The 26,292-nt window shown below is 39.5% G+C and overlaps 1 protein-coding gene across 2 annotated transcripts in view; it reads left to right on the top strand.

Annotated features, from left to right (window-relative positions):
* Positions 1–26,292, top strand: part of tmem132e (transmembrane protein 132E) — a 779,639-nt gene that overhangs the window by 588,414 nt on the left and 164,933 nt on the right. For both annotated transcript variants that reach the window (XM_072589443.1, XM_072589444.1), the window contains one exon: positions 3,019–3,162. In XM_072589443.1, the coding sequence (XP_072445544.1) occupies positions 3,019–3,162 (144 nt within the window). The remainder of the gene's footprint in view (positions 1–3,018; positions 3,163–26,292) is intronic.

Genomic DNA, 26,292 nt, shown 5'->3' with positions numbered 1-26,292 from the left:
GCAGCAGAAACTGCTAATTGTCAGTCTTCGTTTTCTGATTAAACTTAGGCCAGGCAAGTTGACTCCAATTGATCATGGCATTGCCATGAAGAATGCAGCTGAGATTTTCAACCTCCATAACAAAAGCGGTGCAATATATGGAAAAATTTATTTTACCTACAAAGAACAGTGTGCTGTGTGTGAATACATGTATCTTTCCATATGTACAAATTAATCAGCCTGCAAACATGACTGATAATCTTAAATTAGTTTCTGGTATAATTTTTCAAATAGCAGAATCATACTGGATGCAGAGTTGAGAGGTTTGCAAGCAAGGGCTGGTTAAACACAGTCAGTAGGTTGCCTGCTGAGGACGATTAATGGGATACATTGCTTTTTATAGTCTGCCAGTCGCTGGGAAGTACAACCCACTAACTTGGTATAATATTGCCACTGAAACACATATACCACACTACTATTGTGACAGACAAAACTTATTTTTGGCTTGACAGCAGCATCATGTTAGTGAAATATACCACTCGCATATTTACTGGTAGCATATTGGCAGCATGAGACAGCTAAGTTCACCAGTTTCTCAAATATTTGAGACTTCCACTTCCACTTCAAAGGTAACCTAAGGTAGACTGCATACCTTTCATATGGTTTTCAATGAAATTGATCTTGTCCCATGTGGACTGTTTGGAATCCCCAAGTTAATATTGAGCAGTGAACATAGCCTTGCAATTGTTTGTTGTAGAGAACTCATTAGCAAACTTCTCAAACAACACCTCAAAGAAAAGGGTTTCATTTGATTGCTCCATTTCAGTGGTAAATTTAAATACACAATGGAGTTTATGCAGCTGTGTAAAGAAATTCTTTGATGTAGCTGTGGATTCAAATGTTGCAATATGTCATTTACACATTGAAAGTCTGCAAAGAGTAATAGGTTAATATCATTCCTTCAAAGTAATGGTAATGGTAAATAATAAAAATGTTTGATAGGATATCAAAGGGATCCCATGGCAAAACTATCAACATTGGTGTATACAGTATTACTAAAACTGAACTCAACTACATGTGTTGCTAGGTTCATCAGTACAAAGAAAACTGATTCAGACACCAGTAGTACATCTAGATTACCATGGTATAGCAATCAAGTGTAATTGTCAATGGTTTCCTTGATTGGCACTTTGGTGAATAGGCTAACAATGTTGAAATAACACATGGACGTGATATTGCTCTTGATATTTAGGTTTTGTTTGAGCTTTGAGCAAGTATTTTTTTTCTAATTTATTCACAAGTTATGGGCATTACTGCCTGGGCCGACATTTACTGTCCTCCCTACTACCCAGAAGTAGTTAAGTGTGAACCTGTGGCTCTGGAATTGCATGTAGGCCAGATCAGATAAGGATTATCAGGTTTCCTTCCCAAAAGGACATTAGTGAATGAGATTTTTTTTTACAACAATTGACAATGGTAACTTTGTGGCTACTAGGTGAACTTTTAGTTCCAGATTTTAGTGAATTCAAATTTCCATCTCTGCTGTGGTGGAATTCAAACCCATGCCCTTAAAACATCAGCCCGAGGCTCGCAAGTTACTAGCTCCAGTAACGTTAGCACTATGCCACCACCTTCCTCACAGTATTTGTGCAAAACAAATTTAAAACTGGCTACAGCAATTGTGTCAACCATTTGGCCAAGTCATTCTGTGTTGTGATAGTCACAGATAAAACAGGACATAAAGGAACATTCTTTTTTGTGTGTGTTGGGAAGCCTACACATGTGTGAATGGAGTGAGCCATGAAAACAAATCCTATCATATATATTGGCAGATATCTCAAAACCAAGTCTAACAACCACCTCTGCAATTTGTCCTGAAGTGTGGCAATGAGTCTTTCGCAGCAGGACCTATAGATATGAGCTTGAAATTGTCATTGAGCACACCATGTATTTTATCGAGGTAGTCATGTATGCTCAGTGTGATGCTTTCATTTCTTTGTCAGGTTTATATTAATGTGTGTCAGGGTTTGTGAGACTTACACAATGCTACCAAATATTCACATTGCATATGAAGATCTGTCAGATTGCTGTGTGTTCTACAATATTCACATGCTAGCTCTTCTGGCTGTGTTTTCATGGCCTCAGCATTGTTGTTCAATGTTGGTTTGTGGTGTAATAATAGGTAAAGAAGGAATATGAACTCCGAGACTACCTCTTCTTGTTTACTGCAGTATGAGGGCACACGTAAGTTGAAACCATAAGTGAGAACAAACTTTTCATTTTAAGATATTACATGGTCAGCATTCATTATGCAGTTAAACAGCTTATGCTTAAGAATATTTAAGTAATGCAGACCTGTTTCAAGTGGGAAACAAAAACAGAAATTGCTTGAAAAGCTCAGCAGGTCCGAGAACAGAGTTCTGAGGAATGGTCATGCGACACGAAACATTAACTCTTCACATATGTTGGCAGCCCTGCTGAGATTTTCTAGCAATTCCTGTTTTGATTTTTGATTTACAGCATCCATAGTTCATGAGGTTTTCATTTAGTATTTCAAGTGGGTATTTTTTGAGGTGCAGTCACCTTTTTCATTTGCTTTCTTGGTGTCTACAATTAAGTTCTTTTTTTTTTACCATTTTCTAAATTAACATCTAAATTAATGTTGTTTGGGTAACATAAATATCTCAAAAATGCAAATCATTTGCCAACAGGATCCACAATGAGATGAAGTTTCAACTCAAGTTGTCAGAAGCAGATTGACTGGCCATTACTTTGACATAAAGTAAAAGGAATTCAAAGAGTTATTTATTTCACATCAATCATCAACGAACATGTGAGAGAAGAAACAAATCAAAAATTGAAGCTGAATCATCCTCACTTGACCTGCAATTTGCAGCTTTCGTCCAAATTACTTTGTACAGTAAACCAAAGACTGAATGCTGCATCTACAGTTTCCTGGCTTACAATCTAATTTGCTAAACATGTGAAAAGAATGAACTATCCGAAGACTAACAGTGTGCTATTTTCCTTCTTTGCCAGGACACAGAGATCATCAATACTGCAATACTGACAGGAAGGACTGTGGCCATTCCTTTAAAGGTCGTTGCTGTGGAAATGAATGGAATCATCACAGATGTGTCACCCTCCGTTCAGTGCAGATCAACTAATGAAGATATTATTAAGGTAACTTCACACAGACAGTGAGACAAAACTGAACAGGGAATAACTTGTTAGCCAATGTTAGCAGCTGAATTAATTTGTTTCATTCATTGCCTTAACAGATTTATTCCAATCAAAAAATGGATGAAGTAGCAGTATTTCCATTATATACTGAGGTGTCAGCTAACATGGTGTCTGGTACCGTTCTACGCCTCATGTTTTACAAAGATTAACATAATAGCTAAAGAACGGGATTGATAGCATCCTGAATAAAAAAAGGTCACCTAGAAGCACCTAGATATTACAATTCAATGTTATTGTTCAAGTCATAATTTGTGATCTTAATGTTGCAGTTATGTTGCAAATACATCCAATTTTCAACAGTGTACAAGATCAAGTTACATTTACTCATTGATTCCACATTCTTGTCAAAATAAAGTAACTGATACTTGTTATCTATTTATAGGACACAAAAAAGTGAACGCTTTGCCAACTGACCCTTCAAAACCGTTGAAATTACTGCAGAAAATGTTTAGTGGTTGCGTACAATTTTAAAAGGAATTGCATCTCAATGGATTTGAGCTACGTAAGGTAGTGTTAGGTGTTTATATAAAAGCAAAATTCAGTGGATGTTAGAAATCTGGAAGGAAAATGCATGAAATACTGTGCACCTCTCGCAGCATCAATGGAGAAAGAAGTAGGTTAATGGGATGGATTTTGTCAGGGCAGGCAATGCTCCCTTGGAGGGTCAAAAATCTGGGGCTAACACAACTGATAGCTGAAGAGATAGTGGAGGCATTAGAAGTGATCTTTCTGGAATTGCTAGAATCAGGGAGGACTGGAAACTCACTAACATTTAAAAAGGTAGTAAGGCAAAAGACAGAAATTCACAGACTGATTAGCCTACCCTCAGCAATAGGTAAGATCCTTGAATCCATTGTGAAAGATGAGACTTCTGAATAATTGGAAGTGTATGGTAAATTAGGGCAAAGTCAGCATGGTTTCATCAAGGGGAGGTCATGCCTGACGAATCTTCCAACATTCTTCGATGAAATAACAAGCAGGTTAGACCAAGGAGGACCAATGGATGTTATCAATCTGGACTTCAAGAAGTCCTTTGACAATGTGCCACACGGGACACTACTGAATAAGATAAAATAAGCCCATGGTGTTAGAGACAAGTTACTAGCATGGATAGAAGCTTGGCTGTCTAGCAGAAAGCAGAGAATAGGGATAAAAGGGTCCTTCTCAGGATGGCAGCAAGTGACAAGTGATGTTCCACAAGGCTCAGCACTGGGGCCACAACATTTCACTTTATACATTAATAATCAAGATGAAGGAAGTGAGGGCATTCTGGCTAAGTTTGCAGATGATACAGAAGTCTGAAGAGCAAAGAGACTTGGGAGTTCTAGTCCAGGATTCTCTTAAAGTAAACTTGCAGGTTGAGTCAGTGGTTAGGAAGGCAACTGCAATGATGGCATTTTTCTTTGAGAGGACATGAATATTAAAGCATGGATGTACTTCTGAGGCTCTAGAAGGCTCTGGTCAGACCGCATTTGGAGTATTGTGCGCAGTTTTGCACCCCATATTCAAGGAAGGATATACTGGGTTTGGACCAAATTCAGAGGAGGTTCACAAGAATGGTCCCAGGAATGAAAAGCTTAACATATGAGGAACATTTGAAGACTCTGGGTTTATACTCAGTGGGGTTTAGAAGGATGAGAGGAATCTATTTGAAGCATACAGATTACTGAATGGCCTGGACAAAGTAGACGTTGGGAAGATGTTTCCATTGGTAGGAGAGACTAGGATCCGAGGTCACAGCCTTAGAGTAAGGGGAAGACCTTATGGAACGGAGATAAGGAGAAACTTCTTCAGCCAGAGAGTGGTGAATCTGTGGAATTCATTGCCACAGAAGGCTGTGGAAGCCAGGTCATTGAGTATATTTAAGACTGACGTAGATAGGTCCTTGATTATCAGGGGTTACAGGGAGAAAACGGGAGAATGGGGTTGAGAAATTTCTCAGCCATGATTGAATGGCGGAGCAGACTCAATGGACTGAATGACATAATTTCTGCTCCTATGTCTTATGGTCTTATGGTCTAACTGCAGCCATTTACAAGAGGTCCAACCCAATTCTATGGCAATAAGCAATTAACTGCAAAGTTTAGGGGTTTTGCCCCTCTAAGTGACAATATGATGCCTTGAAGAGCTTCTTGGAACAGTGACAATCCTGACATTACATCTATTCCAGGTCAGCACCATCAATACTGCTCTGCAATAAAGATAATTGAGTCCAGATTACCATATTCGGTCAGGAGACCTTGGTGAGGGCGAGAGATAGATGTTGCCACTAGGTGTTGGTACTAGAGAGGCCATTGTGCTCAATAAGAAGGCTTCACTCAAACCTGCAGGAAAATTGCAGATCTTAATGGCCAGTCTTCCCATGCCTTTTGAAGAATGCCAGCAGGAATAGTAAAACCTGTTCCTAGAGGTTATGATGCTTCTTATCCTCTGAACAAAAAGAGCAACGTGTGACAGCACTCATTTTGTGCTGCTGAGGTATTGCTAAAGTAAACTCACACAGTTATATTATTTTAAATGCCTTCTTAATTTCCTCATATACCACAGCAAATGCTTAAAAACAAATACTGTTGCCATCTTCACCCCCGCCTCTACAGTAACTCCTAATCACCGCTATCATTCAAATTAATAGTACCACATCCCTCCATTCAAGGCTACTGTCACATTCACCACTGTCTTCGCTCCTGATCATTCTTCTGTCTGTTCACCACTACCTTCCTTCCTAAACACAGATATTCCACTCTAGATCATCCCTCATAATCACTCTCCCCTCTGAACTGCCCATGACCCAACCCACCCCACTCATCCACGCTCTCTATTTATTGCTATGATTCCTCCAGAAAAATCATAGGTACTTTAAGATCAAAGTTCCACTCCTTCCCAGACACCTCTACCAGCTCTCAGGATCAGCCTTCTTCTGTATTGACCATCCAAACCTTTAAGAGCCTATATGATGGCAGAATATGATTTGCTTTCCAAATCCCCTTCTCCAGTAAGGTGCCAAAGTACATCCGCTTGCTGACTTAATAACTTGAGACTGAGAATCCAATTTTACATGTACCTTAGGCCGATCCACTCTGACATTGATCCCTGAGGCTCCTGCTCACCACCTTTCAGATTTCAGTATGCAAACCCAGTGCAAAGTTTAGTGCTGACTGGCTACAAATCTAAGATGAGCCTCAACAGTGTGCTTAGCTAGGTAGCATAAACATATTATTTTGCTTTTGTCTTTTATATTTCTAAGCCTTGAATCTCTGCTTAGATCTGTTTCAAATAAGTAAGGGTAGTAAAGCATTCAGTAAGAAAGAGATAGAGCATTATTTAGGAATCTCCTGTGAACTAGTCAGATGCCTTCTGTTGCAAGCATTGTGAAATTCACTACAGTTCATTAAAACAAGGTGGTTCACTGGACACATTCCATTTTCAGTACACAAAAGAAGATTTCACTATGTGCTTTAAAAAGAATTGTCCAGCTGCAGCTATTCTATGCCCTGACAAACATACACCTTCAATGCTATTAACAATTTTTGAGTTACTAGACAAGGCACATGTTGGATGCGCTCATCCTATACTACTGCTGGACAGATTTGGTGATTTTTTGACCTGATGGGACTGTAGCATTATCCTAGCGTGACAACTGAAAAGAATCCATTATTCTGACAATTTGCATCAGTGGACTGCAGCAGATTGTCTGCGTTGCTTTTACCAAGGGTGTATCAGAAACAGGTTGTCAGAGTCACTAATGTTATGTAATATATTGCAAGTTGTATAAGCATATTGTCAGATTGAGACAGTCTATTCATTACAACTTTTTTTTATTCCTTTAAGGGTAATAATCCACTATTGATAAATTACTTTCTGTTATTTGTAGTTACTCGTTTATCTATGTTAATAAATTCTAGGCTCAAGATTTTAAATCAAAATAGGATTGCACTGATATAATTTCCCTATATCTTTACAAAAACAGTTGGAAAAGAAAAATCATTTTTGATTAGTTAACAAGCGACTAAGGTGAATAGTGTTAAGTGGAAAATAGTTTGCCAGGCTTGTTTTCAGCTATGGGGGGTATTTTGGTGTGCAACTCATTGCAGAATGCAGTGTTAACTGGTTACATGCATGAAGTGTGGCCGAGAAGTGTGCATAGCTAGAACCCCTTTCAAGTCTGAAAGGTAGTCTATTCTATTAAATGAGATCTACTCTCATTTCACTAAAGTTACTTCAAACTACCTGTGGAAAACTAGAAGAGAAACAAAAGAAAATAAATGAAACAACAGATAAGGAGATGGGTGGGATGTGATTAATCATCACTGGAGGTATTAATACGTACAGGAGATTGAAAGGAGGAGAGACACACAGCAAAACATTCAATGGCAGAGCAATGCTTTGAGCCTCACCTGCATTATGCATTCTTTAAAAATGGAGTGTGAAACAGCACAATTGAAGTAAAATAATTTAAGGATCAGTAGCTTGATTGCAGATAAGTAAAATTTGTGCAATTGTTTCACTGCTTTCAAATAAGCTTTGCTGTATTTACTGAAGGATGTTGCCACATTATGATGGAGATGGCAAAGGAATGGGTGATCTGGGTACACAAAGGCTGCAATATCTTTGAGGCAGCAGTGGAAATTACTTTGTGTCTACAGTACAACAGGGAGATGAAATGGAGGCTGTGAAGATAGCAAACGTCTTCCATTCCCTAAGAGCATATAAACATGAGAAATAAGAGAAGTAGGTTATTTGGTCCCTTGGAGGCATTTTATTGAATGCCTCTTCGAAATCTGAATAAACTATATCTATTTGTTCCCCTTTATCCACTCTGCTTCTTATATCCTCAAAGAATTCCAGCAAATTTGTCAAATGTGATTTCCCTTTTCATAAATTATGTGGACTCTGCTTGATTCTACTGTGATTTTCAAAAAATCCTGTTATTGCTTCCTTACTAATGGATTGCAGTGTTTACTTGATGACAGGTATTAGGTTAACTGGCCCATAGTTTCTTGTTTTCTGTCTCCATTGTTAGCCATTAAGAAACCCTGTTAATAGCTATTCACCACTCCTTTGTCTGTCCAATTGTCCTTCTCTCTCTTTGGGCTCTATCTCCACCTATTGTTTATTCCTTACCCCCTCCCCCATCCTATCTCCTGCACAAAAAAAAATTCCTCATTGGCATAAGTTCTGAGGGAGGGTCACTGTATCTGAAATGTTAACTCTAATTTCTCTCCACAGATGGGGCCACACCTGCAGAGCTTCTTTAGCAATTTCTGCTATTGTTTTTGATTTCCAGCATCTGCAGTTCTTCAGATTTTTAATAAATGGAGCTAGTTGCTTCTGAATTTCAAATAGACTTTGCTAGACTTGTTACCTAAATGTGCCTCACATTCTGCTGCGGCCCACATCGCTCAGATCCCATAGGATTCTTTCCTATATTTTTCTCTAATCAATACAGTCATAAGGATTAACATCTCCAACAGTCATTTCACACTGTAACTCCTATTGTGGTCGGAACAATTGCACATGTATACTCAAACCATAATATGTCCACCCAGCAAATGCACAACTATTCCTGATCCCAGTTCTGAGAAAGCATCACATTGGTCTTGAAACATTAACTCTACTTCTCTCTCCATAAATGCTGCCAGACCTAATGTGTTATTCCAGCATACCTTATTTTTGTTGTCTGTGCATCTACAATGCCAACTTATTCAGTATCTACCATGGGCAGACCTCAGAATGCACACTGAGATTAAATAAAGTTCTTATGTAGGTATCGATGGATTCATTCATTAAAAGAAAACCTCCACTGATTTAACATTTTTTGATCCCTTAATGAAATAAAAATTTGAATTCATAATACCACTTTAATGAACTTCTAAACACTTGGGGCTGCCAATCAAGTTATGAACTGATAAGTGTGCAAGTGTGACAGTGAAAGCTTTTGAAATCAGTGATGCAGCACCAACCTTGTAATGATAGCCCTCGCCCAGCAGAATTTGCACAGTTTTGAAGAGCTGTCCTGATGAAGGGCTTTTGCCCGAAACATCGATTTTCCTGCTTCTCTGATGCTGCCTGATCTGCTGTGCTTTTCCAGCACCACACTCCTGACTCTGATCTCCAACATCTGCAGCACTCACTATCACACAGTTCTGAAGAATCATGCTGGACTCAAGCTCTTTTGTTAATGGATCATTGTATTGCAACAAAATGAATGGAAAATCTGAGCTAAAGACCTCAACTCTCCAACATCATTAAGCAGATGAGACAATATTTATAATGATGAATGCATTATATCAATAATTCTAAAAAAACTAAAAGGCCTGAAGATGGATAAATCACCTGCACCAAATGGACTATCCCTAGAGTTCCAACATTGGAGGCAGTCCAGAGGACTGAAAAATTGCTAACATGACACCCCTGTTTAAAAAGGGAGTAAGGCAAAAGATGGAAAATTACAGGCCAATTAGCCTAACCTCGGTCGTGAGTAAGATCCTGGAATCCATAGTGAAGGATGAGATTTCTGAATACCTGGAAATGTATGGTAAAATAGGGCAAAGTCAGCATGGTTTCATCAAGGGGAGGTCATGCCTGACAAATCTGCTAGAATTCTTTGAGTAAGTAATGAGCAGGTTAGACCAAGGAGAGCCAATGGATGTTATCTACCTGAAATTCAAGAAGGCCTTTGACAAGGTTCCGCATAGGAGGCTCCTGAGTAAGCTAAGGGCCCATGATGTTAGAGGCAAGGTGCTAACATGGATAGAAGCTTGGCTGTCTCGCAGAAAACAGAGAATGATGATAAAAGAACCCTCAGGATGGCAGCTGGTGAAGAGTGGTGTTCCACAAGGCTCAGTGTTGGGACAACAACTTTTCACTTTATACGTTAACAATCTAGATAAAGGAACTGAGTGCATTCTGGGCTAAGTTTGTAGACAATACAAAGATAAGTAGAGGGACAGATATCATTGAGGAAGCAGAGAGGCTGCAGAAGGATTTGGACATGTTAGGAGAGTGGGCAAAGAAGTGCCCAGGTTGAATACAACATGAGAAAGTGTGAGGCCATACATTTTGCTCGAGAGAATAGAGGCATGAACTATTTTCTAAATGGGGAGAAAATTCAGAAGTCTGAAGTACAAAGAGACTTGGAGTTCTAGTCCAGGATATTCTCAAGGTAAACTTGCAAGTTCAGTCGGTTGTTAGGAAGGCAAATGGCATTTATTTTGTGAGGACATTAAAAAGAAAGCAGGGATGTAGTTCTGAGGCTCTGTATGGCTTTGGTCAGGCCACATTTGGAGTATTATGAGCAGTTTGGGGCACGATATCTGAGCAAGTATGTAGTGGCCCTGTGGTGTGTGTGTGTGTGTGTGTGTGTGTGTGTGTGTGTGTGTGTGTGTGTGTGTGTGTGTGTGTGTGTGTGTGTGTTCAGAGGAGGTTTCCGAGAATGGTCCCAGGAATGAAAAGCTTAACATATGAAGAACATTTGAGGACTCTGGGTCTATACTTGATAGTGTTTAGAAGGATGAGGGGTGATCTAATTGAAACATGCAGAATCCTTTAAGGCCTGGACAGAGTAGATGTTGGGAAGATGTTTCTATTTGTTGGATAGACTAGGACCTGATCCTTAGAGTAAAGGGAAGACCTTTTAGAATGGAGATAAAGAGAAAGCTCTTCAGCCAGAGAGTGGTGAATCTATGGAATTCATTGCCACAGAAGTCTGTGGAGGCCAGGTCATTGAGTATATTTAAGACTGAGATAGATAGGTTTTTGAGTATCAAGGTTATCAAGGGTTACGGGGAGAATGCGGGAGAATTGGGTTGAGAAACTTATCATGATTAAATGGTGGAACGGACTTGATGAGCTGAATAGCCTAATTTCTGCTCCTATGTCTTTTAGTCTTAATACTCTAATACAGTCCTGTCTTCCAAGAGTGATCAATGGACTGGATTTAATGCAGCCAATCATAGTGGGAACTATAGCTGCTGAGCACATTTAGATGCAGGAGAGACCCTGCATTTGGCTTGCAATGCAGGGAAATCTTCCTTAATTTAGTAAAAGGGCAAAAGGAGCTGTAAACCATTCCAATACTCTCCACACCAATCCTGGACCACATCGATATTGGGTAGACTTATAATTTAACAATACTGCACAATTCTTCTTCAAGAGCAATGTGACTGTTCTGACCCCATGCTGAGTCTCCCCATTAACTTGTGGAGAATGCAATGAGATCCTGACTTGGCACAAATCCAGAACTGGTGGCAAAGTGGCTGAAGTACTCATTTGTGATTTAGATTAGATTAGATTCCCTACAGTGTGGAAACAGGCCCTTCGGCCCAACAAGTTCACACCAACCTTCCGAAGAGCAACCCATCCAGACCCATTCCCCTACATTCACCCCTGACGAATGCTCCTAACACTATGGGCGATTTAGCATGGCCAGTTCACCTAACCTGCACATCTTCGGACTGTGGGAGGAAACGGGAGCACCCGGAGGAAACTCATGCAAACTCCACACAGACAGTTGCCCAAGGCTGGAATTGAACCCGGGTCCATGGCGCTGTGAGGCAGCAGTCCTAAGCACTGAGCCACTGTGCCACCCCTGTTGTGGGGGGAGGTGAAATGAGGAAGCTGTTGAAATCCACATTTATCCCGTGTGGTTGCAGGGTCCCAAGGCGGAATATAAGGCATTCTTCCTCCAGGTGTCGGGTGGTAACGGTTTAGCGGTGGAGGAGGACCAAGACCTACGTGTCCTTGGCAGAGTGTGAGGGGGAGTTGGTGTGTGCAGGTGTCCCAGAGATGTTCTCTGAAATGATCCGCAAGAAGGCGTCCTGTCGCCACGATGTAGAGGAGACAACATCGGGTGCAACGGATATAGTAGATGACATTGTTAGCGGTACAGGTAAATTTCTGATGGATGTGGAAGGATCCTTGGGGCTTTGGACAGAGGTGAGGGGATTGGTGTGAGCGCAGATTTTGCCTTCCTGCGGTGGCAGGAAAAGGTGCCAGGAGTGGGGTGTAGGCTGTTGGTTGGAGGTGGACCTGACAAGGGAGTGGTGGAGGAAATGGTCTCTCCAGACCGGTGATAGGGGTGGGGAGGGAATTATAACTTTAGTGGTGGGGTCCCGTTTGGAAGTGGCGGAGGATGATGCAATGTATGCAGAGGTCGGTGGGGTGGAAGGTGAGGACCAGGGGGATTCTGTACTTGTTGTGTTGGGAGGGCTGAGGTTCAAGGGCAGTGGGGCGTGAAGTGGAGGAGATGTGTTGGAGGGCATCATCAACCACATGGGGAAAGGAAGTTGCAATCTTGGAAGAAGGAAACCATCTGCGACTTTCTGAGGTGGAATTGGTCATCCTGGGAACAGATGTGGCAGAGGCGAAGGAATTGGGAATAAGGAATAGTGTTTTTACAGGAGATAGGGTGGGACGAGCTGTTGGTGAGCTTGTAATAGATGTCAGTGGTTAGTTGATCGCCGGAGACTGTAATGGAGAGTCCAGAAGGGGAAGGAGGTGTCCAAAATGGTCCAGGTGAATTTAAGGTCGGGGTGGATTGTGTTGGTAAAGTCGATGAACTATTCAACCTCCTTGTGGGAGCACGAGGCGGTGCCGATATACTCATCAATGCAGCGGAGGAATAGGTGGGAGTTGGTGACGGCGTAACTGCAGAAGATGGACTGTTCCACCATGGACATCGAGTCCCTGTATCCATCGATCCATCACAATGAAGGTCTCCAAGCCGTGCATTTCTTCCTCTCACACTGTCCCAAGCAGAACCCTTCCACTGACACTCTCATCTGACTGGCTGAACTGGTCGTCCCCCTTAACAACTTCTCCTTCCAATCCTCCCACTTCCTCCAAACCAAAGGGATAGCCATGGGCACCTGTATGGGACCCAGCTATGTTTGCCTGTTTGTCAGGTACGTGGAACAGTCCACCTTCAGCAGTTACACCGGCAACAACCCCCACCTTTTCCTCCGCTACATAGATGACTGTATCGGAGCCACCTCACACTCCCATGAGGAGGTGGAACAGTTCATCAACTTTACCAACACCTTCCACCCTGACCTCAAATTCACCTGGACCATCTCGGACACCTCCCTCCCCTTCCTGGACCTGTCCAGCAAGCAACTAACCACAGACATTTATTACAAGCCCACCGATTCTCACAGTTACCAAGACTACACCTCCTCCCACCCTACCTCCTTTAAAAACACCATCCCTTATTCCCAATCCCTCTGCCTCTGCCGCATCTGTTCACAGGATGACCAATTCTACCTCAAAGTCCCAGATAGCCACCTTCTTCCAAAATCACAACTTCCCACGTGGTTGACGATGCCCTCCAGTGCATCTCCTCCACTTAAAGTACCACTGCCCTTAGACTCCACCCCTCCCATTTATCTCTCATCACCCAGCCCACAAGGGTCATTCCTGGTGAAGGGCTTATGCCCAAAATGTCGATTCTCCTGGTCATTCTGATGGTAAAAGTTATAAATCACACACAACATCAGGTTATAGTCCAACAGTTTATTTGGAAGTACAAGCTTTTAGAGTGCTGCTCCTTCTCAGGTAGCTCATGGGGCAGGATCATAGGACACTGAATTTATAGTAAAAGATCAAAGTATCCAATGTATAGTAGCACTCATTTATTTACATTTGTATGTATTAGGTAGAAAGTGAATATACCATAGCCAAATTTGAAGACAACACAAAAATGTGTAACTTTTAACCTTATTTCATTTGTTTTACGCTAGACAATAATTATGGCAGTGTTTAACTTTTAACTTTGTTCTTTCTTTCAACCTTGTTCTTAAGATTCTATACCTAGGTACTTATACCTAATATGGCAGCATGTGCGATGTTATACATTTTTCACTCTCACTTTTGGTGTCCTGGTCATCCAAGTTCAGTGGGTAATAAGGAAAGCAAGTGGAATTTTGACCTTTATTTCAAAAGAAATGGAGTATAAAAGTGCTAAAACCATACAAGGCACTAATCAAACCATAGACTGAATACTGTGAACAGTTCTGGCCCCCGAAGGAAAGACATACTATCATTGGAGGCAGTCCAAAGAGGGGTCACAAAACTATTTTGAGGTATAAAGGGACTGTCTTTTGAGGAGAGGTTGAATAGATTGGACCTGTACTTATTGTAATATAGAAGAATGAGAGGCAATCTTATTGAAATATATGAGATCCTTAGGAAAATTGACAGGATAGATGTGGAGAGGTTGTTTGCCCTTGTTGGAGCATCAAGGGCCAGAGAGCATAATCCCAGAATAAGGGAGACAAAGAAGAACTTCTCTCAGAGGCCTCTAAAATTCTAGGCTGAGATGGTCATACTTTTAATCAGTAAGCGAATCAAGGGTTATGAGGAAATGTCAGGAATGCGGAGTTGAGAATTATTAGATCAATCATAATCTCATTGAATGGCACAGCCCACTGAATGGCATATTTCTCTTCCTGCATCTTATGGTCTTAGTTTGTCAAATACAACAATCTAGTGTAGTGTCTAAGACCCTTCTTTTTCACTGTCTTAATGATGTCATGGTTATGTCATCAGTTATGTCTTCATGACTTACATAAATCTCATTATACCACACATGTGCCTCTGTCTTCTTTCTACTTGGCCTACATTATTCCTATAGACTGCTTCTCCGTACTTACATAGTCTTTGCAATCCTTAATATCATTATTACTATTATCATTTTAATCACAGTCACACCTCTCCAGAACCCCTCTCTGAAGTCCAAATCTCACAATCCAAAGCTCTGACTAAAACTGATGTGTCTGATTTCATCTTCCTTCCTCATCAATGATTCTGCCATTGAATACCCATTATTTAGTGGTGTTGCTCTGTAACTGAGGAGAGCTAATTCCCAGTCTGGAAGTTTTTTGCATCAGAAACTTCACAATCTTGATGGCTCTTTCTACCTTTCTGTTCCCATACGAGGATGAAATGGAGAACTTGTCATTTGATTGAAACCTGTCTCCAAAATGAACTTTCTTAAATCCTAGACGTAATCCTTGATGAAATCATTGACCGTGAAGGCACTTGACGTGAATGGCAAACGTTTGGCACAAATTATGTAACTTTGTATGACTTGCAAAATGCCTGGCCACTACATTGATTGTTGTGCTTTTGCTCTACAGTTGAAAATATCTACATTCTCTCCTGTGGAAGTTATGTAAGACCTAACTTTGGTATGTCAATTCTATGATCATATGTGAATAAATCTCCCACTATTGCCAAGTGTTCTTGTTGTTCATGGTGGTTTTCCAGCACTTAGTCTACTGGACCATGGTTTGACCACCCTCACAAGCAGTTTTGTTAGACTTCAACGCTGCACAGATGTGTCTGAATTTTCTCTCAGTTGGTGGGAAAATGTTGGTTATAGCTGTGGAATAAGACCCTAATTTCACGAGAAAAAGACATTGATTTTCTGTTCAATCCATAGCTGCTCTTGAGAGCATCTTGTGAGGAACATACACCATATCATTGTTGCACCTCATCAGCCTACACCTGAATCTTTGTGTACAGGTATTTTTGAGGTTTATTTGAATCCTGATAATGTTATCAAATACTTATAGTCTGCTTGAACATGGAAGTGCAGTCCTATTAGGCAATCTACAGACCTTTTGTATCCCATGTAATTGCAAATGCTTCTTTGTCTATAGTGCATATTTCTGTTAAGTTTTCAACGTTCTTGACATAAAATGGATGCTTTTTGTGTTCCACCAGTTTGCACTTGAGCAAGGTCTGCAGCTAGTTCTGCGGGCAATGCATCTGCAGATATTATGATGAATACGCCTGGACTGTAATGTCTTCAAACAACATTAGAAAACTGTTTCTCTTTAATCCTTTCAAAAGCTGTTCTTGACTCCACTACTATTGCTGCCCTTTCTTCAAAAGCTCTCTTATGAGTTGAGTAAGACTGGATAAGTTGGAGATAGATTTTCCTCCTTGATTTATTATGCCTAACAAACACAGCACATTATTTGAAACGAATCAGAAGTGCTGAAGAAACTCAGCAAGTCTAGCAGCATGTATAGTCAGAGCAACAGAGTTTCATCATTCTTTGTTTTATACTACTGCACATCGTTTATTCACTTCAGTGTTTGAAGTTCAATGATAGCACTTACCTTCCTTTGATCCAGCATGAAATCTTCTTTTTGGATAAAGTGCCCTAGGTGTGTAATCATCATTATAAAGAATTGGCATTCCTTTCTTATTGGAGGAGAAAGTGGGGACTGCAGATGCTGGAGATCAGAGCTGAAAATGTGTTGCTGGAAAAACGCAGCAGGTCAGGCAGCATCCAAGGAACAGGAGAATTGACGTTTCGGGCATAAGCCCTTCTTCAGGAATGAGGAAAGTGTGTCCAGCAGGCTAAGATAAAAGGTAGGGAGGAGGGACTTGGGGGAGGGGCGTTGGAAATGCGATAGGTGGGCTATGATAAGGTTTTTGTCCTGTAGAGTCTCTAACAAGTCCCTGATCTTCTGGTCATATTTGTTCTTTTGTTAACCATCATCCATACGGTAAATGGTTCCCTGCTTCCCTTCTGGGTTTCCATGCATTCCTTTTTGAAAATTTCTGGTGCAAAGGAGATTCCAAATGGGAGATGGTTGAAACAATACCACCTGAATAATGCAATGATGTATTCAATAATTTTGACTCTTGGTCTGAGGATATCTGCTAGAATCCAGTTTCACAAAAAAAAAATCTGTTGCCAATTTTGCTGAACAGTCACTGGCAGGTGAATTAGGGTAGATTTCCCTTCTAACTCCTTTGTTTAACTGAATGATATTGACACACAGTCATAGTTTCCCAATTCTCTTGGAATAAGTTACTACCCCTAAGAGCCACTGTATCCATCTGTCACTGGAGATATTGCCAACTTTCAATAAGGCTGTCGAGCTAAGATTATACTTTTCCCATCAAAAATCAAGATATTTTCCTGATTGTGTAATCACAGATGAGCAAAGCATTTACTTTTAGAGTAATGTGATAAAACTGCTTCATATTGCCTCTCCTTTGCACCAGAAATTTTCAAAAAGGAATGCATGGAAACCTTTAAAACCTTTGGAAATTGTTTTTGAAATTCTCTTTTATCTAAATTCTGAAGTACTATATCTACTCTCTCAGAAGCCTAGATAAATACATTCATTTCTGCTCAATAATGAAACATTCTGATTACTCCGTGTATATAATGTTTCTATGAGATGTCGTACTTTGTGGCTGATCTTTATGATGATTTGCCCACACATTTGATGATCTGTGCCTCCCCAATGTTGGTATTTATGTTTACTGTTCTGACTCTTTTAGATTTCAACCATATTGTCTACCAGTTTTGGAAAAACTTCTCCTGTGTCAAGTTAACTTATGTTATTTCGAAGACTTGTACGTTCAGGATTAACAGTCCAGAATCTGTTTTGACTCTTCCACCTCATCAGTACTTTACTTTAGCTCTGTGTCTTTCAGCTCTGGAACCTTTTTCTTGATACATGATGTCTATTTCTGTGGAAACTTTCCTGTTTCAGGATATTTTTATTGTTTATGAACTGGTGAAAGTGCTCTTAACGTATTGCATTTTCTAAAGTGTTCCAACTAATCACACTATCGCACTAATATCCCCTACTCGACATATGTTGCATTTAGCATTCTGTTCAGAGGTACATTTTGCCAGTTAGATACAAAATTGGCTTGACAGTAGGAGAAAGAGCGTGGTGTTGGAGATTTGTTTTTCAGACTGGAGTCTGTGACCAGTGTGTACCACAGGTATTGGTCCTGGGTCCACTGTTGTTTGTCATTGATATAAACAATTTGGATGCGAATATCAGAAGCATGATTAGTAAGTTTTCTGGATTTTGTGGATGACACCAAAGATGTTGGTACAGTAGAAACTAAAGAAATTTATCTAAGTGTATAAAGGGATTTTGATCAACTGGGCCAATGGGCTGAGGATTAGCAGATGGAGTTTAAATTAGATAAATGTGAGGTTTTGCATTTTGGTGAGATCAACAAGGCTAGGATGTATACAGTTAATGGTAGGGACTTGGAGATTGTGTCAAACAGAGAGACCTAAAGATTCAGGGACATAGTTCCTTGAAAGTCATATCACAGATAAACAGAGTGTAATAAAGGCAAAGAAGGTAAAGGGTGGTTCTAAGGAAGGGTCACTGGACCCAAAACATTAATTCTGATTTCTGTCCACAGATGCTAACAGACCTGTTGAGATTTTCCAGCAATTTCTGTTTTTGTTTTGGTCAAGAAGGCATTTGGCATGCTTACGTTCATTGTTCAGAATGTTGAGTATAGGAATTGGGATGCTATGTTATGGTTGTACAGCACGATGATGAGGCCACGTTTGGAATACCGTATACAGTTCTGGTTGCCCTGATATAGGAAAGATATTATTATGGTGGAAAGGGTGCATGAAAGATTTACAAGGATATTACCAGGATTGGAGGGTTTGAGTTAGAAAGAGGGGCTGGATAGCCTGGGACTTTTTTAACTGGAGCATAGGAGGTTGAGGGGTGACCTCACAGAGATTTTTTAAAAATGAAGAGCATAGATAAGGTAAATAGCAAAGGTCTTTGCCCTGGGGTAAGGGAGTTTAAAACTAGAGGGCATAACTTTAAGGTAAGAGGAAAAGATTCAAAAGGGACCAGAGCGGCAACTTTTTTACACAGAGCTTGGTTCAATGTGTAATGAAATGCTAGAGGAAGTTGTAGATGGAGGTACAGTTACAACATATAAAAGGCGTTTGGACAGGTGCATGAGTAGAAAAGGTTTAGAGGATCAAACGCAGGACTGGTTTAGTTTGGAAAACCTAGTCGGCATGGGCGAATTGGATGGAAGGTTCTGTTTCCATGCTGTATAACTTTTTGACTCTATCTTGTACATCCTAATATGGCTGATGACATTGATTCCCGTCTTTTGGCATTTTGTTGGGCTTTCAGGAGGATGACAATTCCAGATTGAGATTTACCCATACAATTGTATTATCAGAATCCCAGGTATTTCCTTGCACTGCTGACTGATTTTGGGCTCTGATTTCTGCCTGCATAGCCAATTGGATTGCCTGTTCCAGTTTTAAATATTTCTTGGACTGAAGAAAGTTTGACAATTTTTCATCCCTCAAACCAACTACAATATAGACTCTCATTAATTTATCTTTCAAAGCTTCACACCCAAAATACCTGGCTGGAGACATACATCTATTACAAAAACTTGTATTGATTATTCTGGACACTGAGATTGCTGATTAAATCTCACTCAGTTTCTCAGAATACTTCTGTTGGGGTTAAAGTGTATGTCAAATGCTTTCATCAATGCATAAAATCATTGTTCTTTTGCTCCACACTTTGTAGTACCAGAATATTATCACCTATTGGATTCTATATTGTTGTGGGTAAAATCTCCACTCGGAGTCAGAATCAGGATTCAGCGACAGAGTTGATTGTACAAAGAAACCAGAGCTCCGGGGAGAGAGAGTCCGCCAGCACTGCTGTCAGCTGTGAATCTCCTCTCACCCTCCAAGCACATATTATGATATTTTATACATTTTATGGTGTAATGGTTCAACTTTCGAGTCTTTGTATGTACAGCATGGTTTGTTTACAGAAAACATTACAGACTCATTGTCAGTTTCAGAGGAATGTTACAGAGTCATTGTCACTTTCAGCAGCTATGCAGAAGCCCATTGCTGCAGTAATTGGTTGTGATCATTCTTCCTGAGAAGAAAGATCATTTTCTGTTACTGTAAATCTAGGGTATTAACACTTGCATACCAGCAGTCTCAGGTAGTTAACATTTCTATTGAAGATGGTGGCTGGACTCGGACACTTCAGCGGGCAGTAGATGTTACTGATGTGTATTCTGTCCTCCACCTGCCTTAAACTAATTATCTATGTTCTGTGTCAATTGTGCTGGTATCCTTTTGACGTCAAGCAGTATCTGTATATGCTTTGCTGTACTTTTTCCTGTAATGGCTCAGCAGCCATCTTGTGTGCTAAGTGACCAACTTATGGCTCAGCGGCCATCTTGTGTCTATGTGACCTGTGTCAGCATGCCCCGTGTCAACTCCCATTTCAGTTTAAAAACATTTTTTAAAAATTACTTTATGGCACTGTTTATTTGTGTATAAACTGAAAGCTGTTCTAAAACTGCCACTTCCAGAACTCTCAATTTTGGCACTATTGTGGGCCTTCCAAATTATTAAATGTTGAGTTAATGGCAAGACATCCACCAGACCGGCTACAGATCATCATGCGTGACTAACCTTGATGTGCACCTAGGTTTTTCCTCCTTATACCAAATGGTGACTATTCTGTGCATTTAATCTCTAGCATGTTGCAGTTTGTGGCCAAGATTTAAAGTCTTCCAAGGTAAGTTTCCTCCCTTCAGAGTCTTCTCCTTTTTAATCAGCTGCATTATCAAAGTCTTCTGATGTCCTGTCATGTCATCAGAGTCTTTCTTTTTCAGGTTTGTCCTTTGGACACTAAACTTCAGATCCTGACTCTGGACTTATTTTCCCTTGCTGCCTCCATTATTTAAGCTAATATCAGTCTGCACTGTTTCGAGTGGTGGGTGTGCACACATATACTATCCTTCAGGCCATTTTCTCCCTTCAGTCCCTATTTACAGTAATGCTCTTTATTTATTTCTGTGCATAGGGTGTCAAGTATGCCTCTTCACATTGTGCATTCTAGGCTGGTCTCTTCACTCTTACTAATGTCAGAATCATGTGATCAATGATGTTTTCATGATATTCATGAATCTTATTTTACCATATAATCAATACCAAGGTCAAATTTAATATTTTTAGATTCACTGAGTATTGTAACTGGAGAGTCACACCTACTCACTAAGTTTTTCCAGTGCCAATGAATCTGCTGAGAAGATGCTGTTTAGCATTATACTTGAGGAGAGAAAATACAAATCATGAATAGGAATATTAAGGATATTAGTCACTTAAATTGGCCAAATAAAACAATTGTCATAGCATAATGAATGCAGAATGACTCAAACAGAAATAACAGAGGGCTGATATACAGTGGCTACAGTATAATTTAACTTCCAGAATTAGACAAATTATTTGTAGTCATGTCAGAAAAATATTATTTAATTGGATGTCTGAGGTTACTACTAAGTCTTGGCACTTTCTGACAAATATTAATCATATGTTGTCAATGCAAGAATCTGTGCCAGACAGTTGTTTATACTTTTGTTTTGCTATTTAGAAGTTTAATTAGGTTGCATATACAAGATGGTCTGGCAGTTTGTGGTTGTTCTGTTTGAGATTCTGAATGTTATTTTGTGCATTGTGTTGATCACCCTGTTTCTTCATTTATGGCTTCATTATGATTAGAAAGAACATCAGCCTGCAAATGTTCAAATGCTGAATCTTAAAAAGAACCCTGAAACCATGCAATGACACTGTTACACTTCAGCGTTTTACGATATTTATGTTTTTGTTGTTGGTGCCTCTTAGTTATGTGTGGATTTAAGTTTCACTTTGAATACACAAGCTAGCTTTAGTAAAGCCTATTGTAATAAATATAAAGACCAGGATAATGTACAGGCACATCTGGATTTTACCATTTTATATGATTTGGACAACCAAGCAAGAACATTGCAGCAAATACTTCAGTTGGTGCAGCTGTGGCTGACTGTCATTTTCAGTCTGTCATTTCCAAGTATTTTAAAGGAAAGATTCTTAAATTGGACAGCATAGAAAACACCTTACAGTAGGATGGTGAAGTCAGTTCTAACAAATTCTGTGGGAAATTTGAGAAAGACAAGGAGAATCACCCAGAGTATAATTTGTGCGTTTGGCTTTGGTGCTGCAAGAAATATAGAGAATGCATTTGAGGGATTCAAACCTTGGTGATTTTAGTTGACCTGGTAAAACATCCTATAATGCTCCTGCCTGCCGGAGATTTGAAATTGTATCTTTCTCTAGTTTATTTCCTAAGTCCCTTCACATCCTCCCTGCGTTCATCTTCCTATTCCTTCAATGTTATATCGAGTAAATTGCTAATCACCCAACGTTTCCTCCAAATCCGCATATTAGCCAATGTTATAAATTTTTCTCTCCATTAAATTGTCCCTCTTTCCTTTAAACCTGCTAACAAAGCCACCTTTCTTCAGAAAAGCAAAGCTTGATACCACTGTTCTTGCAAGCTATGTTTCTATCTCCAAGCTTTTTTTCTTCTCTAAAGTCCTTGAAAGTGTTGCCAATTTCTTACACCCACTCTGGTTTCTCCAAGGATTCTCATCTACATTCTGCCTCTTAATGACATTATCCAGAAACACAGTGTTAGTTTTCACATGTATATCAGTGCCCATCTTTCCAACATGTAAACCAGCTCAGAGCTGAAATCTGAGCCAGAGGACATTCAAAAAGTTATATTCTAGACTTTTTTGTGGAAAACATTGAGTGCCTTATTCCCTGATAATAGCTAAACCCCACTGCCACGACATCCATCCTCAATCATTTCTTCATGTTTCTTGCAATTGCTTTTAAAGGCTTCCTGTACCATACTGCACCCCCACCCATCATCGTCCACATCTCACCCCTTCTCAAATGCTGAGACCACTTCCACAGAGCCCTAACTGCAGCATCCTGCCACAAACTCCTGTTCTTGCCCACTGGTCAGTTAAGCAATATAGCTGGGTCTTTGGTAGGATTACACAAGACTTTATTTAAATATTGCCACACTGTTAAAATCTTTTGACCGCTGGATCCCTTACATTGCCAAGTTCTGCTCATTTCCACTCCACTCCTGCCTCATCAGTAATATTGGGGTGTAAATTTAACCATCTCGGATTTCCTTTCCATTACAAATATACAGTAGTACAGAACATTTTATTTGAGATAAATTATTTTGGACACAGAGAAAGAAGTACTGTGATTCTGTTATTTGTTCAACAGTGAAACCAAACTGCAGATTATATTCTTATCTAACCCTATTTTACAATAGCTGCTATTGTTTCAGCAGTTGATACTATCATGCAAAAAAGAAGTTGAATGATGTCCCTTCCCACAACCTAAATATAAGCATGACTTAAAGTTTCAACAATGTGACACAGATTTATAAAATAATCAGTTGGTTATTCTGCAGTTGACAGCTTGAGTGGGTTGAAGGAATTCGTAAATAACAGGTTTGAGAGTTTTCATTGCTTTTCAATTAGTTTTGTGCTGAAGCATTTTTTATGATCTAGAGGTGACAGAGTAAAAAGTGGAAGTAAACCTTTGCACCTGAGAGAGCTGTCTGTGTAATGTACCATTTGAACATGGTTGGACGATTCAAACATCTAAACAAAACAGTGTGTTGCTGAAAAAAGGCATTATTTTCATGTTGCACTCAAGAAAACTAGGAAGAAATACAAATGTAAAATGAAAACACCTTTCCTTTTTGTCTCAAAAGAAATTACTGATTGGTTGGCAAGTGGACTTTAGTTGGAGAATGTACCATTTAGATGAAGACTGAAACTAGAATTTTTATTCCATTTCAAATATAGAACATTTTATTTGAGATAAATAACATTAAAAGCACAGAAAAAATTATTGTGATTCTATTACTTGTTCACCAGTGAAACCAAACAGCAGATTATGACAGTTAACTGCCAAGTTAATTGTCTGCAAACAGACCAAGACTGGTGAATCAAATCAAATAGCACACCCACAATACCATCAGATATAGGAGCAGACTGGCCATGAAGTGCATCGAGTCTGCTCCCACCTTTCAATGAGATCATAGCTGATCTGATCTCCAGCAATTTCAGTTTTTGTTTTTTACTTGACACATTGTATCCTCAGCAACAGCAAACTAGCTCTCAACAGATTTCAATGAGCTTGTTCACACTAATTGCCTTATTGCTGCATTGAACAGGTTTTCTCTGCCTGCCTACCCCTTCCTGATGAAACATACCTTCCTTTATTTGCATGCCATGCAAGATAACCTTATAGGCACCGCATTTTATTGTGTATAACTTCATAAGTTTAAAAAAAAGCTAATTTACACTTTTAGTGTAATACATAATGCAAAAACAACTGTTTATTATTTTATCTGGGCACCAGTGCAGTGTTTATTTTTGAGCTTTATATTGATATTTTTCTGGGACAAAAGATGGAATAACTTGTGAGCTTTCTTGTGCAATATTTCAGACTAATAATATTCTTTTGGTGTCAGTTTGTACTTTAGCTGCAGGCTAATTTAGCCTTTGCAATTTTGTTTTCAGTCTGTATCCCTAGTGCTTTGTGCTTCCTGAATCATGCATCTGTGTGCTTTCTGGTGCCAAAGGCATCTCCTCCAGTCACATTTCTCACTCCATTGTCATCCAACCATATGTTGTACCTACACACAATCTCTGAATTAATATATTAATTTTGTCATTTAAACCTATAGCGGAATAAGAATATATTTCACAGAAATTTGATTCCACTAAGTGTCAGTCATATTTCTATGTTTGGTGCAATGTGTACATTGTTCCAGGAAAGAAAAATGTCAAAAGAACCTATAGTATACAAATATAACATAAGACAAAAGATTAGAGTTTAAGACACAGATGAGAAAACATATTTTGTCTCAGAGGGTTATGTGTCTTTGGATCCCCTTCCTCAAATGGCAGGTGTAGATAGATTCTTAATTACCCAGAAGGTGAAATATTGTCAGGGTTATGCAGGACTATAGAGTTAAGGTTAAAATCAGATCAGCCATAATCTTAAGAGCTGAGTAGGCTATGGAAACCATCAAGTCTACTCAGCCATTCAATGAGACCATAGCTGATTTAATAATTCTTAATCCATTTTCCTGCCTTTTCCCATAATCCGTGATTTTCTTACTGACTAAAAATCTATCCATCTCAGCCTTTTGAGTAAACCTAATGACCCAGCCTCGACTGCGCTCTATGGTAAAGAATTCTATAGATTCACTATCCTCTGAGAGGAGTTTATCCTCACTGTCTTAACTGTGTGACCCTTAACTCTGTGATTATGCCCTCTGGCTCTGGGGAGACAACCTTTCTATATCTACCCAGTCAAGCACTCTAAAATCTTGTGTGTTTCATTAGGTCACTTTTCACTCTTTAATATTCCAATGAGTACAGGCTCAATCTACTCAACCTCTCCTCATAAGAGATTCCCTACTTACCTTGTAACAGCCTGGTGACCTTCTCTGGACTATCTCCAATACTAGTTTATTTTTCCTTAGGTAAGGGGCCCAAAACTGTTCACAGTATTCCAATTGACACCTGATTAGTGCTTTTTATAGTTTTAGCAAAACCTTCCCATTTTTATTACTGTATTTCCTTTGAAATAAATGCCAATATTATATTTGCTTTCCCTATTACCTGCTAAACTTTGATGTTAGCTTTTTGGGATTAATTGATGAGGACTCCCAAATTCCTCTGTTCTGTAGCTTTCTAAAGTCTTTCTACATGTAAATAATATTCAGTTTCTCTGTTCTTCCTGCCAAATTGCATAACGTCATAATTCCCCAAATTATATTCCATCTGCCAAGTTTTTGCTTATTCACTCAACTTTTTCACATACCTCTATCGATTCTTTGTATCATCCTCACCACATGCTTTCCCACCAATTTTGCATCATCTGCCAACTTGGCTATTGTTTTTTATTTACTTCATCCAAGTCATTAATATATTTTGTAAATAATTGTGACCTGAGCACTAATCCTTATGGTACTCCACTAGTTACAGTTGCCACTCTGCAAATGTCCTCTTTTCCCAATTCTCTTCCATTATTTAATCAATCCTTAATGCATGCTAATGCATCTAATACCTGGTTCTTATTAAGTAGCTTAATGTATAGCAGCTTGTCAAATGCCTTCTGAAAATCCAAATATGTTACGTCCACGGTTTCCTCTGTATGTATCCTTTGTTAATCCCTCAAGAATTCTAGTAAGCCTGTCAGGCATGATTTCCTCTTCATGAAGCCATATGACTTTGCTTCATCATTTTGTGCATTTCTATATGCTTTGCTGTTACATCCTTTTTAAGAGATCTAACATTTTCCAACAAAATACATTAAGCTAACTGGCCAATTGCTAACTGCTTTTGTCTTCT

The sequence above is a fragment of the Chiloscyllium punctatum genome, chromosome 19 (genome assembly GCF_047496795.1).
Source record: "Chiloscyllium punctatum isolate Juve2018m chromosome 19, sChiPun1.3, whole genome shotgun sequence".
NCBI classification, from domain to species: Eukaryota; Metazoa; Chordata; class Chondrichthyes; order Orectolobiformes; family Hemiscylliidae; genus Chiloscyllium; species Chiloscyllium punctatum.
This window is presented reverse-complemented; position numbering and strand designations above follow the sequence as displayed.